Source organism: Panthera uncia, chromosome D4 (genome assembly GCF_023721935.1).
Source record: "Panthera uncia isolate 11264 chromosome D4, Puncia_PCG_1.0, whole genome shotgun sequence".
In the NCBI taxonomy this organism is placed as follows: domain Eukaryota; kingdom Metazoa; phylum Chordata; class Mammalia; order Carnivora; family Felidae; genus Panthera; species Panthera uncia.
In genome coordinates this window covers 56,465,841-56,479,828 of record NC_064807.1, presented here as the reverse complement: position 1 = coordinate 56,479,828, position 13,988 = coordinate 56,465,841, and the positions used below count along the sequence as shown (strand labels likewise).

At 42.5% G+C, this 13,988-nt stretch overlaps 1 protein-coding gene across 6 annotated transcripts in view; it reads left to right on the top strand.

Moving 5' to 3' along the window:
• The window catches only part of GNE (glucosamine (UDP-N-acetyl)-2-epimerase/N-acetylmannosamine kinase), a 71,176-nt gene extending 57,188 nt beyond the window's left edge, over nt 1-13,988 (top strand). For all 6 annotated transcript variants that reach the window (XM_049626357.1, XM_049626382.1, XM_049626347.1 and 3 more), the window contains 3 exons: nt 1,753-1,935; nt 10,458-10,574; nt 11,787-13,988. In XM_049626357.1, coding sequence (XP_049482314.1) covers nt 1,753-1,935; nt 10,458-10,574; nt 11,787-12,022 — 536 coding nt within the window. In that variant the 3' untranslated portion in view covers nt 12,023-13,988. The remainder of the gene's footprint in view (nt 1-1,752; nt 1,936-10,457; nt 10,575-11,786) is intronic.

Genomic DNA, 13,988 nt, shown 5'->3' with positions numbered 1-13,988 from the left:
TAGGGCCTTCTCAGTCTTTCCTGGGCATATGCCCTGCCCTGGGCATGTGTGTGGACCTCAGATTGCTAGGAACTTGTCAGAGCTGTTCAAAGCTCTTACTCCCCAAAGCTTCTCATTCCCAGCTTTGCCTCCCAGTCTTCTTGGTTAGTATATTATTTGCCTCATCTGTCAGCTGTCGCCCTAGGCAGCAGAGACGAATAAATATATTTTGCCTTTAAATGTTTTTGACAAAGGCCACCTGAGTGCCTCCCCAGCTCTAGGGGAGTTCTGAGGTCAGTGACACAAAGGTGAGCTGAGCTGAGCTCTTCGATTTGGTCCTCCACTAGCCGCCAAGTAGGTCAGAACAAGCAACCACAGGTTTTCGAGAATGAAGTTGGTCCTGCTTCTTCCAGTACTGCCTTCTCTGTGCAGGATGTGGGCTGGTTCAAGGCCACCAAACTGGGGAGTGGGTGGTGGGACCAGAAAATGCCAGAAGGAGCTCTTAAGAATCAGTTGTTGTTTTTTTTTCTTGAGTAAGCATTCCCTGGTTGTTACAAAACCTGTGGTTAGTTTCCAGAGTTCCAAAAAAAAAATTGGTTCTGAGAGTTTTTGCCAGTTTATTCGTTGCTTTAGTGGAGGGATGGACTTTTGGAGTCGCCTACTTTGCCATTTTTGCTGATGTCCTACTTTTGGAATGAAAAACAGACTGAGCTAGTAAGTGGTTGAGCCACCATTTTTCCCAGATATATGTAACTTCAAAACTTGTGTGCTCTTAAACTCTGAATTATGCTACCTCCTCTTGAAGCTCAGGCCCTTCTTCTCTTAGTTGCAGATACAGTTTTAGCAAGCTTGGATATCATTTCTTAGTTCAGAGCAGGTAATTTGCAAATTAGAAGGGTGGAGTTGAAGAGTAGGTGCCACAGGAAGTAACTGATGGCAAGAGAGCTCTAAAAATAGTCTTCTCAGGCTTTCCTCCTTAATAACTCCTAAACTTGGTAACAAGAGTCATTGACATTCATAATCATTGAGTCATAGATTTTTGGACATGGTGGCATTAAGAGGCAAAATCTTAATATTCTCTGTTTAAGGAAGAAAGTGGTGTGTGAAAGGTGGTGTGCGATACATTTGGGAAAGATGGTCTTATCTTGGGTTTCTCCCACAGCAGAGCCCAAGACGAGGACTTAGGTGTGAGAATTTTATGTTGGAGGTGATCCTGAGAAACAGGAGTAAAGGAGTGAGAAGAGTAGAACAGAGTAGATGGAAAACCGTTATCCAAGTTGCCTTGAGGGCATTGGGGGCTGAAATCTACCAGAACCTCCCAAGAAACCTGTGGAATATCATCCAGAATTGTCCACTGAAATCTGTTGGCTCTTACCTTGCTTGGTTGAGGATGCCCTGTGCTCACGTGGACAGTTAGGCTCTAACGTTAGTGTTGGAGATGGCCTTGGTGAGAACAGGCATTGTGAGCTTGAGGTGGTATACTGTCATCACACGGTGAGTCTGAGCCTGCATGGATCTGTTCCCCACAGCTGTGCTTGAAATCACAGTGAGCCACGTAGGTGCGACACAGAGCATCAGAGGATCTGCTAGATAGATTTTCCTCCAAAATGCTTCCAGGTGAAGTGTTAATAGTAAGTTTCTGCTATTTAGGAAAAGGGGCATCATAAAGAATCTCACATTCCAGAGCTTTGCTAAACACATGAGGCATTGCCATATTTCAGCTTTCTGTTTCAGGGGAAGAGCCACCTCACTGATTATTGTCTCTCACTGTAGGAATTGGCGGGGGTATCATCCATCAGCACGAATTGATCCATGGAAGCTCCTTCTGTGCTGCAGAACTTGGCCACCTTGTTGTGTCTCTGGATGGGCCTGATTGTTCCTGTGGAAGTCATGGGTGTATTGAAGCATATGCCTCTGGAATGGCCTTGCAGAGGGAAGCAAAAAAGCTACATGATGGTTGGTTTCTTTCTCCTGAGGGATTAAATAGCTAAACTGTAGACAAGTATTTCAAAGTACATATTCCAAAAAGAGCTGAACACTGAAGCCAGAACTTCTACCCTTCTCACTTCCTGGAGGAAAGGTGGGGTTCCTCATACTAAAACTCCCAGGTACCCTTAGTCTTGACCCATATTAACACTTTCCTCTCCAATGCTGGGGGTGGACAAGGGTCTTGAGTTCCAGGAGAGCAGGGAGGATTTTTTTAATTTTTGTTTCCTCGGCCTCTAGCACAGGGTGGGTGCTTAATACACATTTTTAAAACTTTCTTTTTTTAATGTTTGTTTATTTTTGGGACAGAAACAGAGTGTGAGCAGGGAAGGGGCAAAGAGAGAGACACAGGATCTGAAGCAGGCTCCAGGGTCTGAGCTTTCAGCACAGAGCCTGATGTGGGGCTCAAACTTGTGAACCATGAGATCGTGACCTGAGCCAAAGTTGGACGTTTGACCGACTGAGCCGCCCAGGTGCCCCCTTAATACACATTAAAAAAAATTTTTTTTAACATGTATTTATTTTTGAGAGAGGCAGAGCATGAGCCGGGGTTGGGGGGGGGGGAGAGGGAGAGAGAGAAACAGAGACAGAGAGAGATACAGAATCTGAAGAAGGCTCCAGGCTCTGAGCTGTTTGTTAGCACAGAGCCTAGCACGGGGCTCGAACCCACAAACTCCAAGACCATGACCTGAGCCGAAGTCAGGTGCTCAACCAACTGAGCCACCCAGGCGCCCCCCATCCCCCAACTTAATACACATTTTAATGAAGAAGTAAATGGATTAACATACTACAGTTGTGAAGTCTGAGAAGTCTATTTGAGTTAAAGCTATTTCTGGACATGTTAATAAAAGGATGGTTTCTAGCCTAAGAAAAAGGAGTCATTTAATATCATTATAATATAGTGTCAAGTGCACTGCGAATGATGGCCAAGGAATGTAGACGTATAGAAGGACACCAGCGTTCTCTCCCTGCCCTCTTCATATGGGGAAGGGAGTGTTAGGGTGCTGCCTGGAGGTTGAGAGAGGGTAAGTAGAATTAGCAGGGCAAGTTGGGATGAGCCAGGGATGCTTCCAAGCCTGGGAAACAGAAACAGTGGTGTGGGTACATAAAGGGCAAGGTAGGGTAGAGTGTAGCAAGAGGGAGGCCAGGACCAGCAGCTAATGAAGCCATTGAGAACTTTTAGGGGAAAAGCATGGTCAGATCTGAATTTTAGACTCTTCACTACACTGTAACTTTCTGTTTTCTGTGAGAAAAATAGTAGTTGAATGGAGTGGCTTTATTTTTCAAAATTTTATTTAAATTCTAGTTAACATACAGTATAGTATTGGTTTTAGGAGTAGAATTTAGTGTCTTTTTTCCATTGGATATTCTTTTCTGCTTTGTTGAAGATTAGTTGACCCTATAGTTGTGGGTCCATTTCTGGGTTTTCTATTCTGTTTTCATGCCAGTACCATACTGTCTGGATGACTACAGCTTTGTAATATAGCTTGAAATCCAGAATCGTGATGCCTCCAGTTTTGTTTTTTTCAGGATTGATTTGGCTATTAGGGATGATTCCGTAGAAATTTTAGGATTATTTGTTCTAGCTCTGTGAAAAATGCTGGTGGTATTTTGATGGAGATTGTGTTAAATGTGTAGATTGCTTTGGGTAATATAGACATTTTAACAATGTTTTTTCTTCCAATCCATGAGCAAGGAATGCTTTTCCGTTTCTTTGTGTCCTCTTCAATTTCTTTCATAAGTGTTCTGTAGTTTTCAAGAGTACAGATCTTTTACCTCTTTGGTTAGGTTTATTCCTAGGTATCTTATGGGTTTTGGTGCAATTGCAAATGGGATCGATTCTTTGATTTCTTTTTCTGCTGCTTCATTTTTGGTGTATAGAAATACAACCAATTTCTGTATGTTGATTTTATATCCTGCAACTTTGCTCAGTTCATGTGTTAGTTCTAGCAATTTTTTGCTGGAGTCTTTTGGGTTTTCTACATAGAGTATCATGTCGTCTGCAGATAGTGAAAGGTAGACTTCTTCCTTGCTGATTTGGATGCGTTTTATTCCTTTTTGTTGTCTGATTGCTGAGGTTAAGACTTCCGGTACTATGTTAAATAGTAATGGTGAGAGTGGACATCCTTGTCTTGTTCCTCAGGGAGAAAGGCTCTCAGTTTTTCCCCATTGAGAATGGTTAATTAGCTGTGGGTCTTTCATATGTAGCTTTTATGATGTTGAGGTATGTTCCATCAATGCCTACTTTGTTGAGGGTTTTTATCAAGAGTGAATGCTGTATTTTGTCATCTATTGAGAGGATCATATGGTTCTTATCCTTTCTTTTATCAATGTGGTGTATCACGTTGATTGATTTGCACATATTGAACCAGCTCTGCAGCCCAGGAATAAAAAAATCCCATTTGATTGTGGTAAATAATTCTTTTAATGTAGTGTTGGATTCAATTTGCTAGTATCTTGTTGAGAATTTTTGCATCCATGTTCATTAGGGATATTGGCCTGTAATTCTTTTTATTGGGGTCATTGTCTGGTTTTGGAATCAAGGTAATGCTGGCCTTGTAGAATTAGTTTGGAAGTTTTCCTTCCATTTCTGATTTTTGGAATAGTTTGAGAAGAATAGGTATTACTACTTTTTTTTTTTTTTTTAAGTTTGTTTATTTATTTCTGAGACAACGTGCATGCACAAGCTGGGGAGGAGCAGAGAGAGGGGAAGAGAGAATCCCAATCCATGATGATAGCATGGAGCCTGACAGAGGGCTCAATCCCACAAACCGTGAGATCATGACCTGAGCCAAAATCAAGAGTCAGATGCTTAACCTACTGAGCCACCCAGGCACCCTGGTATTAACTCTTCTTTCAAGGTACGGTAGAATTCCCCTGGGAAGCCATCTGGCCCTGGACTTTTGTTTGTTGGGAGTTTTTTGATTACAGTTTCAATTTCTTTGCTAATTGAGTCTGTTTAAATTTTCTATTTCTTCCTGTTTCAGTTTTGGTAGTTTGCGTGTTTCTAGGAATTTGTCCATCTTTATGATTGCCCAGTTTGTTGGCATATAATTTTTCATAATATTCTCTTATAATTGTATTTCTGAGGTGTTGGTAGTGATCTCTCCCCTTTCATTTGTGATTTTATTTATTTGGGTCCTTTCTTTTTTCTTTTTGACAAGTCTGGTTAGGAGGTTATCAATTTTATTCTTTCAAAGAACCAGCTCTTAGTTTTGTTGCTCTTTTCTTTTTTGTTGTCGTTGTTTGTTTCTATATCATTTATTTCTGCTCTGTCTTTATTATTTACCTTGTTCTGCTGGCTTTAGGCTTTCTTTATTTTCCCATTTCTAGCTCCCTTATGTGTAACGTTAGGTTGTGTATTTGAGACCTTTCTTGATTCTTGAGGTAGGCCTGTATTGCAAGATACTTCCCTCTTAAGACTGCCTTTGCTGCATCTCAAAGGTTTTGGACTGCCGTGTATTCATTTTCATTTGCTTCCATGTACTTTTTTATTTCTTCTTTAATTTCCTCATTAACCCATTCATTCTTTAGTGTGATGTTATTTAACCTCCATGTATTTGTGGTCTTTTCAAATTTTTTCTTGTGGTTGACTTCAAGTTTCATAGCGTTGTGGTCTCAAAATATGCATGGTTGATCTCAGTCTTTTAAGGGCTGATTTGTGACCCAGTATATGATCTATTCTGGAGAATATTCCGTGTGTACTCTAAAAGAATGTGTATTCTGCTGCTTTAGGATCAAATGTTCTGAATATATGTGTTAAGTCCATCTGGTCCAGTGTGTCATTCAAAGCCATTGTTTCCTTGTTGATTTTCTGCTTAATCTGTAAATTGGTATAAGTGGGGTGTTAAAACTCCCTACTAGTATTGTATTTCATCAGTGAGTTTCTTTATGTCTGTTAGTAATTGATTTGGATGTCCCAGGTTGGCATAAATATTTACAATTAGAACTTGATGGGTAGACTCCTTAATTATGATGTAATGCCCTTCATTTCTTTTTACGGTCTTTGGTTTAAAATCTAGTTTTTCTGATAGAAGTATGGCTATTCCAGCTTTCTTTTAGTATCCATTATCATGATAGATGGTCTCCATCACCTCACTTTGAATCTGCTGATGTCTTTAGGTCTAAAATGAGTCTCCTATAGACAGGTTATAGATGGATCTTGTTTTTGTTTTTTGTATCCATTCTGATACCCTGTATCTTTTGATTGGAGCATTTAGTCCATTTACAGTCAGGGTGATTATTGAAAGAAAGATAGGAGTTTACTGCCATTATGTTACCTGTAAAGTTGGTGTTTCTGATGATGTTCTCTGTTCCTTTCCAGTCTTCATTGCTTTTGGTCTTTTTTTTTTTCCCCCCAGAGTCCCTCTTAATATTTCTTGAAGGAATGGCTTAGTGGTCACAAATTCATTCAGTTTTTGGGGAAACTCTATCTCTCCTTCTATTCTGAATGACAGCTTTGATGGATAAGGTATTCTTGGCTACATATTTTTCCCATTCAGCATGTTGAATATATCCTGCTATTCCCTTCTGGCTTGGCAAGTTTCTCTGGGCAGATTTGCTGCGAACCTGATCTGTCTTCCTTTGTAGGTTAAGGACTTTTTCCCCTTGCTGCTTTCAGGACTCTTTCCTTGTCTGTGTATTTGGTGAATTTGACTATGATATGCCTTGGTGATGACCAGCTTTTGTTGAATGTAATGAGACTTCTCTGTGCTTCTTGGATTTTGATGTCTGCATGCTTCCCCAGATTAGGGAAGTTTTCAGCTATAATTTGCTCACCTAAACATTCTGCTCCTTTCTCTCTCTTCATTTTCTGGGACTCCTATGATAAGAATGTTATTCCGTTTTAATAAGTTGCTGAGTTTCCTAAGTCTACCTTCATGATCCATTATCTTTGCTTCCCTCTTCTTTTCAGCTTCATTATTTTTGATAATTTTAACTTCTGTATCACTGATTCGTTTCTCAGATTCATCCATTCTCACTGTTGTGACATCCATTCAGGTTTGCAGTTTGGTTATAGCATTTTTAATTTCAGCCTGACTGGGTTTTAGCTTTTATCTCTGCAGTAAGGGATTCTTTACAGTCTTCTAAGCATTTGTCAAGCCCAGCTAGAATCCTTATAATTGTTGTTTTAAATTCTAGTTCAGACATATTACTTATATCTGTATTGATTAATTCCCTGGCTGTCATTTCTTCCTGTTCTTTCTTTTGGGGTGAATTCATCCATCTTGTCATTTTGGAGGGGAAAAAAAAATAATAAAATGGAATTTAAAAAATAATAAAGGAAGCTAGATCCTTGATGTATAGCTTTAAGCTTTATAGAAGAAAAAAGATGAAGAAAAGGTAAAAAAAAAAAAAAAAAATTTTTTAATTAAAAAAAATAAAATACAATAAAAAATAAAAAATTTGCTTTCTGTATCCCAGGAAAAAAAACAAACACAAAAACAAATATAGAAACGAAGCAAAGAAACAAAACCCAAGGGAAGCTAGATCCTGTTTCCCCTAGAGCTGAAGCTTTGCAGCATTCTATGATCTGTAGACCTAGTGCATGGAAGCGGTTTGTGTTGGTCTTCTGGTGGAGGGGCCTACTACTTTGATTCTCAGGCTAACTTGCTCTACCAGAGATGTGCCTGGAGGGTGCAAGGGGGCGGGCTTGGTGTATTGGCTCTGTTCTCCACTTGGTGGCTCCATTCTCTACTTGGTGGTGCTGTTTAGCTCACTGAGGTTGATCAGTGCTGATGGGCTAGGGGTGAAATGGCTTCACCCCACTCTAGTCTCCAGAGAGGGAAGTTTGTGCCCCACAGATGTGCAATCAGTCATCCTCCTGTGTCCCCAGATTCTGTCAGCTCCCCACCTTCATTCACCCTGTGTCTGCGCTGTCCACCTGCCATATGGTGCCACCCTCCTGGGTTTTATCTCAGACACAGCTCTGTTTCAAAACCCCACACTTCAGAGACCCCTGTGTCTTGGGACCTGCATTGAATCCTGTGGGACAGCATTTTGCTGCACTGTGGCTGGTGCCAGCTTGTCCTAAGCAACAGTTGCGCGACTGTGCAGCAGCAGTGGCTTAGAGTTTATGGTAAATTGCAACACGCAGCCAGCATCTTTGTTTCTGTACTGGTGAATGGGGCAGCTCAGTGGTACCCACCAGGGCTTTTGCCTGCTTGAGAGGCCATGTCGCCTCTACCAAATGCACTCCAGGGGATCCTCAGACCACACTGCCCACTCTGGGGCTCTGCCCTGCTTCCTCGAGGGAACTGACCTCCAAAACTTCAGACTCTGCACTCCACCTTCTCCTTTTTCCCCATCATTGGTTTTGGGGAACAGTTTTTTTTGTGTAGTCCCCTGCATGTATTTTCACTCTTTTATTTTTTTTCTTCATTCTTATCTCCCCTCCCCCTGATCAGGGATCCCTCCCCTTCACAGTGTCAGCCATTCTTTTCTTCCAACGACTCAACCTTCCACAGTTCCTACCTTGCATGGGTTGTTTTTTCTGTTCATAGACATGCAGTTTTGTCTTCTAAGACTTCTGGTCAATTTCTTAGGTGTTCAGAATGATTTGATACTTATATAGCAGTTTGGGGGAGGAGGCAAGCTTGGAGTCACCTTACTCCTCTGCCATCTTGCCTTAATCCCTCCAAATGGAGTGGCTTTAAATAGTACAATTCTAGAGTGACTTCCCGTTTTCTAGTCGGACAGCTGGGGGTTGAGAATATGAAAGGAGGAGCAAGTTGTGGCAGAAGATGATGGTTGGGTGCTTATGGGACATAGGGTGGAGATGTGTAGGCAGAGCCTGGCTACAGGAGTCTGGTGCTCGGGAGAGAGGACTAGAGGTGGGGATTTGGGAATCATCAGTGCTGAGGTGGCAGTTAAACCTTTGAATTGAATGAGATTGGAGTGAGGCAAGAGTTAGTGGTGGAACCTTGCAAAACAGTGTTTAATGGGCAGAAAGGAAAACCAGGAATGGGTAAAGTTACAGAAGCCAAAAGGGAGAGTGCTTCAGGGAGGGAATAGTTGGGAATGTCAAGTGCTGCTTTTGAGAGAGAAAATCAGAAAAAGGTATTGATTTTGGCCATGAGGACGCTATTTGAAGCCCTGAAAACTATTTTTCAACCTCATTTTTTACATTCAGCCCCCCTTAGGAGCCTGTTCAGACTTTTCTTAGTCCTCCCCCCCGCCATAATACTTTAATACCATATATCTGTTGATCTGTTTGTATTTATGTACTATTTGTATAAGAAGAATAAGCTTATAAACTCCCCACCCCCCCCCCAAGAACCAGTTTTGGTCCCCATCAGGGCAAATGCCTGTCTTAGGAAAGAGCACATTCAAATCACAGGAGCAGAAACTTGACTACGCTGAGAGGGAAGAATTGCTTTGAGGACATGGAAATTGTGAGCACCTGCCAGTGGAAAGCAGACAGTAGGAATGGAAGCAAGGGTTGAGAATGTGGGAGGGAAAGGGCAGTTGAGTCCCTACTATAAAGCTCCTGGCAAGGGGTAGGAGATGAGCTGCAAGGCCTCGACAGAGGGCCTAAGAGAGGGGAAGGATGAGTGAAGGTGTGCAAACACAGTCGTGTTTATAGGTGGGGGCAGAAAAGTGAGGGGACTGCTGCCTGTTGGTGTCCTTTAGCAGAGAGGCCAGCAGGACGGAAATCCTATGGTAGGAGGTGGGGTATAAGGTGTGAGGTGGTGGAAACTGAGAAGAGCCACGGGGCGGGGGGGGGAACGGGAGAACGCTGGCAGGGGCAGCTGTGAGAAGATCCTTGGATGGGGTCTAGGTGGCAGCCTGCATGGCTGGGATTTTCTCTCATCAGCACACAAGTATGACAGCAGACGAGGAGGCAGATTGACCTGGGTTGATGACGGGCAGGTGAGGGGCAGAAAAGACCAGGACTATAGATAATAGACATGTTTAGTGAGCATTGACTCTGGCCAGCACTTAACTAAGTACTTGATATCTGTTACCTCATTCAGTTCCTCACATAATCCTGCCAGGGTACATGGTGTTACCCGTTTTATAGAGAAAAGAAGGGTCTGCAGGTGGCGTGACGTGGACAGGGTTGTGCAGCTGGTAGTGGCCGAGCGCCAGCAACTGAGAACCCCTGTCAGCGTCAGTTCTTCAGGCCTTGCCGTGGAACGTGGGGCACTCGCAGTAATGTGACCTGCATCTGGGGTGGATAAAGGAAGGAGATAAATACAGAGGAGTCTGATAATTTGGGGAAAAAAAACACGTTAAGGACTCAGTTTCATGTGGAGGTGAGAAGTAAAGAAACTAGAGAGCCGGATAGGAGGCTGTGGTTGGAGTTGAGGATTTTCCAGGTGGGGAAGTTCTGGATGATAGCTAACCAAGACAGCAAGAGGACAGCGGCCTCTGGAAAATGTATGTGGACATTTGTGCGTGATAAAAAGCTTTGCAAATGTGAAAAGAAACCTGCTGCAGGACTGCCACAGCCCAGTGATGACTGCTGCCTCTTGCCTCTTCTCTAACAGAAGACCTGCTCTTGGTGGAAGGGATGTCAGTGCCAAAAGACGAGGCCGTGAGTGCAGTCCATCTCATCCAAGCCGCAAAACTTGGCAACGTGAAGGCCCAGAGCATCTTGAGAACAGGTGAGCATGTGGCTCTGGGCAGCTGTGCCCTAGAGGGCCCCTCAGACCGCCCAGGGCTCCGACATGTACCCAGCCCCCCTGGGGACCAATGCTCTGGAATGTGTGTTCAGGGCCGTTTTTCCCTGCTTTCTGAGAGTGAAAAAAAGGAAATGGCATTCAAGGTATTTGGCAGCATTGCTTTACTAAACAGGTTTTTTGTTTTGTTTTAAAACCATGAATAAACTACTTGTTCATTTTATAGGAGATCTAGAGAAATACAGGAGAGTAGGAAAAAGTATCTCTTTGGGGAGCCTGGGTGGCTCAGTCGGTTGAGCGTCCGACTTCAGCTCAGGTCACGATCTCACTGTTTGTGAGTTCAAGCCCCACGTCCGGCTCTGTGCTGACAGCTCAGAGCCTGGAGCCTGTGTCAGATTCTGTGTCTCCCTCTCTCTCTGCCCCACCCCCACTCTCTCACATGCGCTCTTTCTCTCTCATTCAAAAATAAACATTAAAAAAAATTGAAAAAGTATCCCTTCAAGTTTTACTCTTCAGAGATAGTCAACTATTAGCATTCCCTTCCAGTCTTTTCCAGTTTTTTTTTTTTAAACATAGTTGAGAGCATATGGTGTAGTATTACCATATCTAGCTTTTTTTAAATTTCGAAGCATAACAACATTTTCTCATATTAAGAATAAATCATGAGGGCGCCTGGGTGGCTCAGTTGGTTAAGCATCCGACTCTTGATTTGGCTCAGGTCATGATCTCACAGTTTGTGAGTTTGAGCCTGCATTGGCAGTGAGGAGTCTGCTTTGGATATTTTCTCTCTCTCTCTCTCTCTCTCTCTCTGCCCCTCCTCCACTCAAGCGTACGCTTCCCCTCTCAAAATCAATAGGAGCGGGTGGCTCAGTCAGTTAAATGGCCAACTTCACCTTAAGTCATGATCTCATGGTTCATGAGTTTGAGCCCCACATCAGGCTCTCTGCTGTCAGCACAAGCCTGCTTTGGATTCTTTGTACCCCTCTCTCTCTGCCTCCCATCTCAAAAATAAACATTAAAAAATAATTAATAAACTTAAAAAAAAGAGTAAGTCACAAACAGCTTTAAAAGTACCACTCTCTCTTACGTAGTATGAATGTAGTGAGTATTCTGGGCTGCTGACTCTTTCCACTGTCCTCTGGTGTTTTTGATTTGGCTCTCTCCTTGAGACTTATTTTCATTTTTGTTTTCTTGTAGCTGGAACGGCTTTGGGTCTTGGGGTTGTGAACATCCTCCACACCATAAATCCTTCCCTTGTGATCCTCTCTGGAGTCCTAGCCAGTCACTACATCCACATCGTCAAAGATGTCATCCGCCAGCAAGCCTTGTCCTCGGTTCAGGATGTGGACGTGGTAGTTTCGGATTTGGTGGATCCCGCCCTGCTCGGTGCCGCCAGCATGGTTTTGGACTACACAACTCGCAGGATCTGCTAGGCCTCCCGGGAGGGGACATGGACCAAGACTCAGAACTTCTTTGTGGAATCAGGTTGTCTTTTAGATGAGCGTTTCTTACAAAGCAAATTTGGTATTTAGCAGGTGACTTCAGCAGTTAAGTTTTTGCTTTTAGTCTCCTCTTCCAAAGTCACTTTTCCCAACCCGTTTTGGTAGATGCTGCTCTTTCTGGGGTCATTTTAGCTCAAACCCTGTAAGTACCAGTCACAATTTTCTGTGCCAAAGGAGCTGTGATAGTAGACAAGGAAGCCTTAGGACTCTGCTCACCAGACGTACCACTTAGACCTGCAGGCCTTGCTTGAGATGGGACCTTGATAACTGGAGTTTGGATTATTAATCCTTCCTACTCTGACCTTAAACTCAGATTGCAGAAAGGGATCCAGTCAGGAAACAGAAGGAAATCTCACCGTGAATGGCTAAAGTAAACTTTTTTAAAAACAGCTTTACTGAGATATTTTTAAAAGGGTACAATTTGGTAAGCTTTGACATATGTATATACCTGTGAAACCATCACCACAATCAAGACATTGGACATACCTGTCACCCCCAAATGTCATTTGCTTAAAGATGTTATTTGCTACTACTCTTGGAGAGTCTTGAGCAACTTTAGGGATCTGAATTACAGTGGCTTTAAGTGACCTTGTCCTTATCTTCTTAAGGACAGCTGAGAAGCCACTAGGACTTAACAGCCTCTGAAAGGAGATTAACCATCCCCAAAGGATCTTCGCTATGGACAAACACCTCTCCCTTCAATAACTTTTCATGCTAATGTTGAGTATGACCCTGGAGTATCTCCTAAGGCAGCGTTTGTGGAGCCCGTATCTGTGAATCTGGATTCTGGCGAAATACGATTTTGTGCTTTCATTGGTGTCTAGATACAAAGGCTAGGGTTCTTGCTATCAATTTCAACCTGGAAGAAATATGAATACCCACCATTTAATAAGTGCCTACTGTGTGCCAGGTTCTGAACTAGGTGCTCCATATACGTTATTCTAAATTCTCACAACCTGGGAGGTAGGTGTTTTAATTTCCATTTTATACAACCGCAAATTAAGTCTTGGCGCGTTTAAGTGATGGCACCTAAAGCTGTGTGGCTAGTGACTCTCAGAAACAGGATTTGCTCCCAGGTCCATCTGTGCTTTTCTGCTAAGCCACACAACCCCTCAAATAAAAACCTTGCAGAAGGTACCTATATCCTAATTTAGTTCAGACTAACAACAGCTTTAATAAGACTGTCTCATTAGCAGATGACTCAATTTGTCTTTGATGCTGTCCCTCAGTGATAAATTTAATCAAATATTCTTCTCTGCTGTGGACATTTTGCCAATACAGTATTTTGTCTAGTGACAGGTTTTTATGGGTACTTTCAGATGATCTAAGAAAGCATATGCATGTTTTTCAGATTCTTATTTTAGGACAACCAGAAAGTTTCTATTGTTTCAGTGTTAGCATACAAAATAAAGTGTGAAAGAATCAATATTGCATTTGAACTACTTCCTTCCTGGTGGTTTAATGTGAATAGATAGGTTGGCTGATTCCAGGAACTCCACCGGCCCTGAAATAATCTCCAGGTCCTGGTTATTGTTGAAAAATTCCACCGTGATTCCTAGGAAGGAAGCTAGTTCTGCTTGGCGTCAGCGTCTGGGGTGAGGTGGTGTCCTGTGAAGGGACACCAGTTGTTCCTGGGCGACATCTGTAACTGCTCTGGACACCAGACGGTTGCATTGCTACCAGGCTTCATACCAAATATTTGGAAGGATGGTTCTAAATCTAAAACCAAATCTTAGTTTTTATTGAATTCACAGAAAGGATAATTAATATATTCCAACATAATTATTACTGACAGTTAAATCACATATTAATTTATTTTAGTGTAAATATTTGTATGTTACTGTTCTGAGCCAAATTCTAAAGAAAAAATAAATATATTTCTTTGTGGAAATCCTAA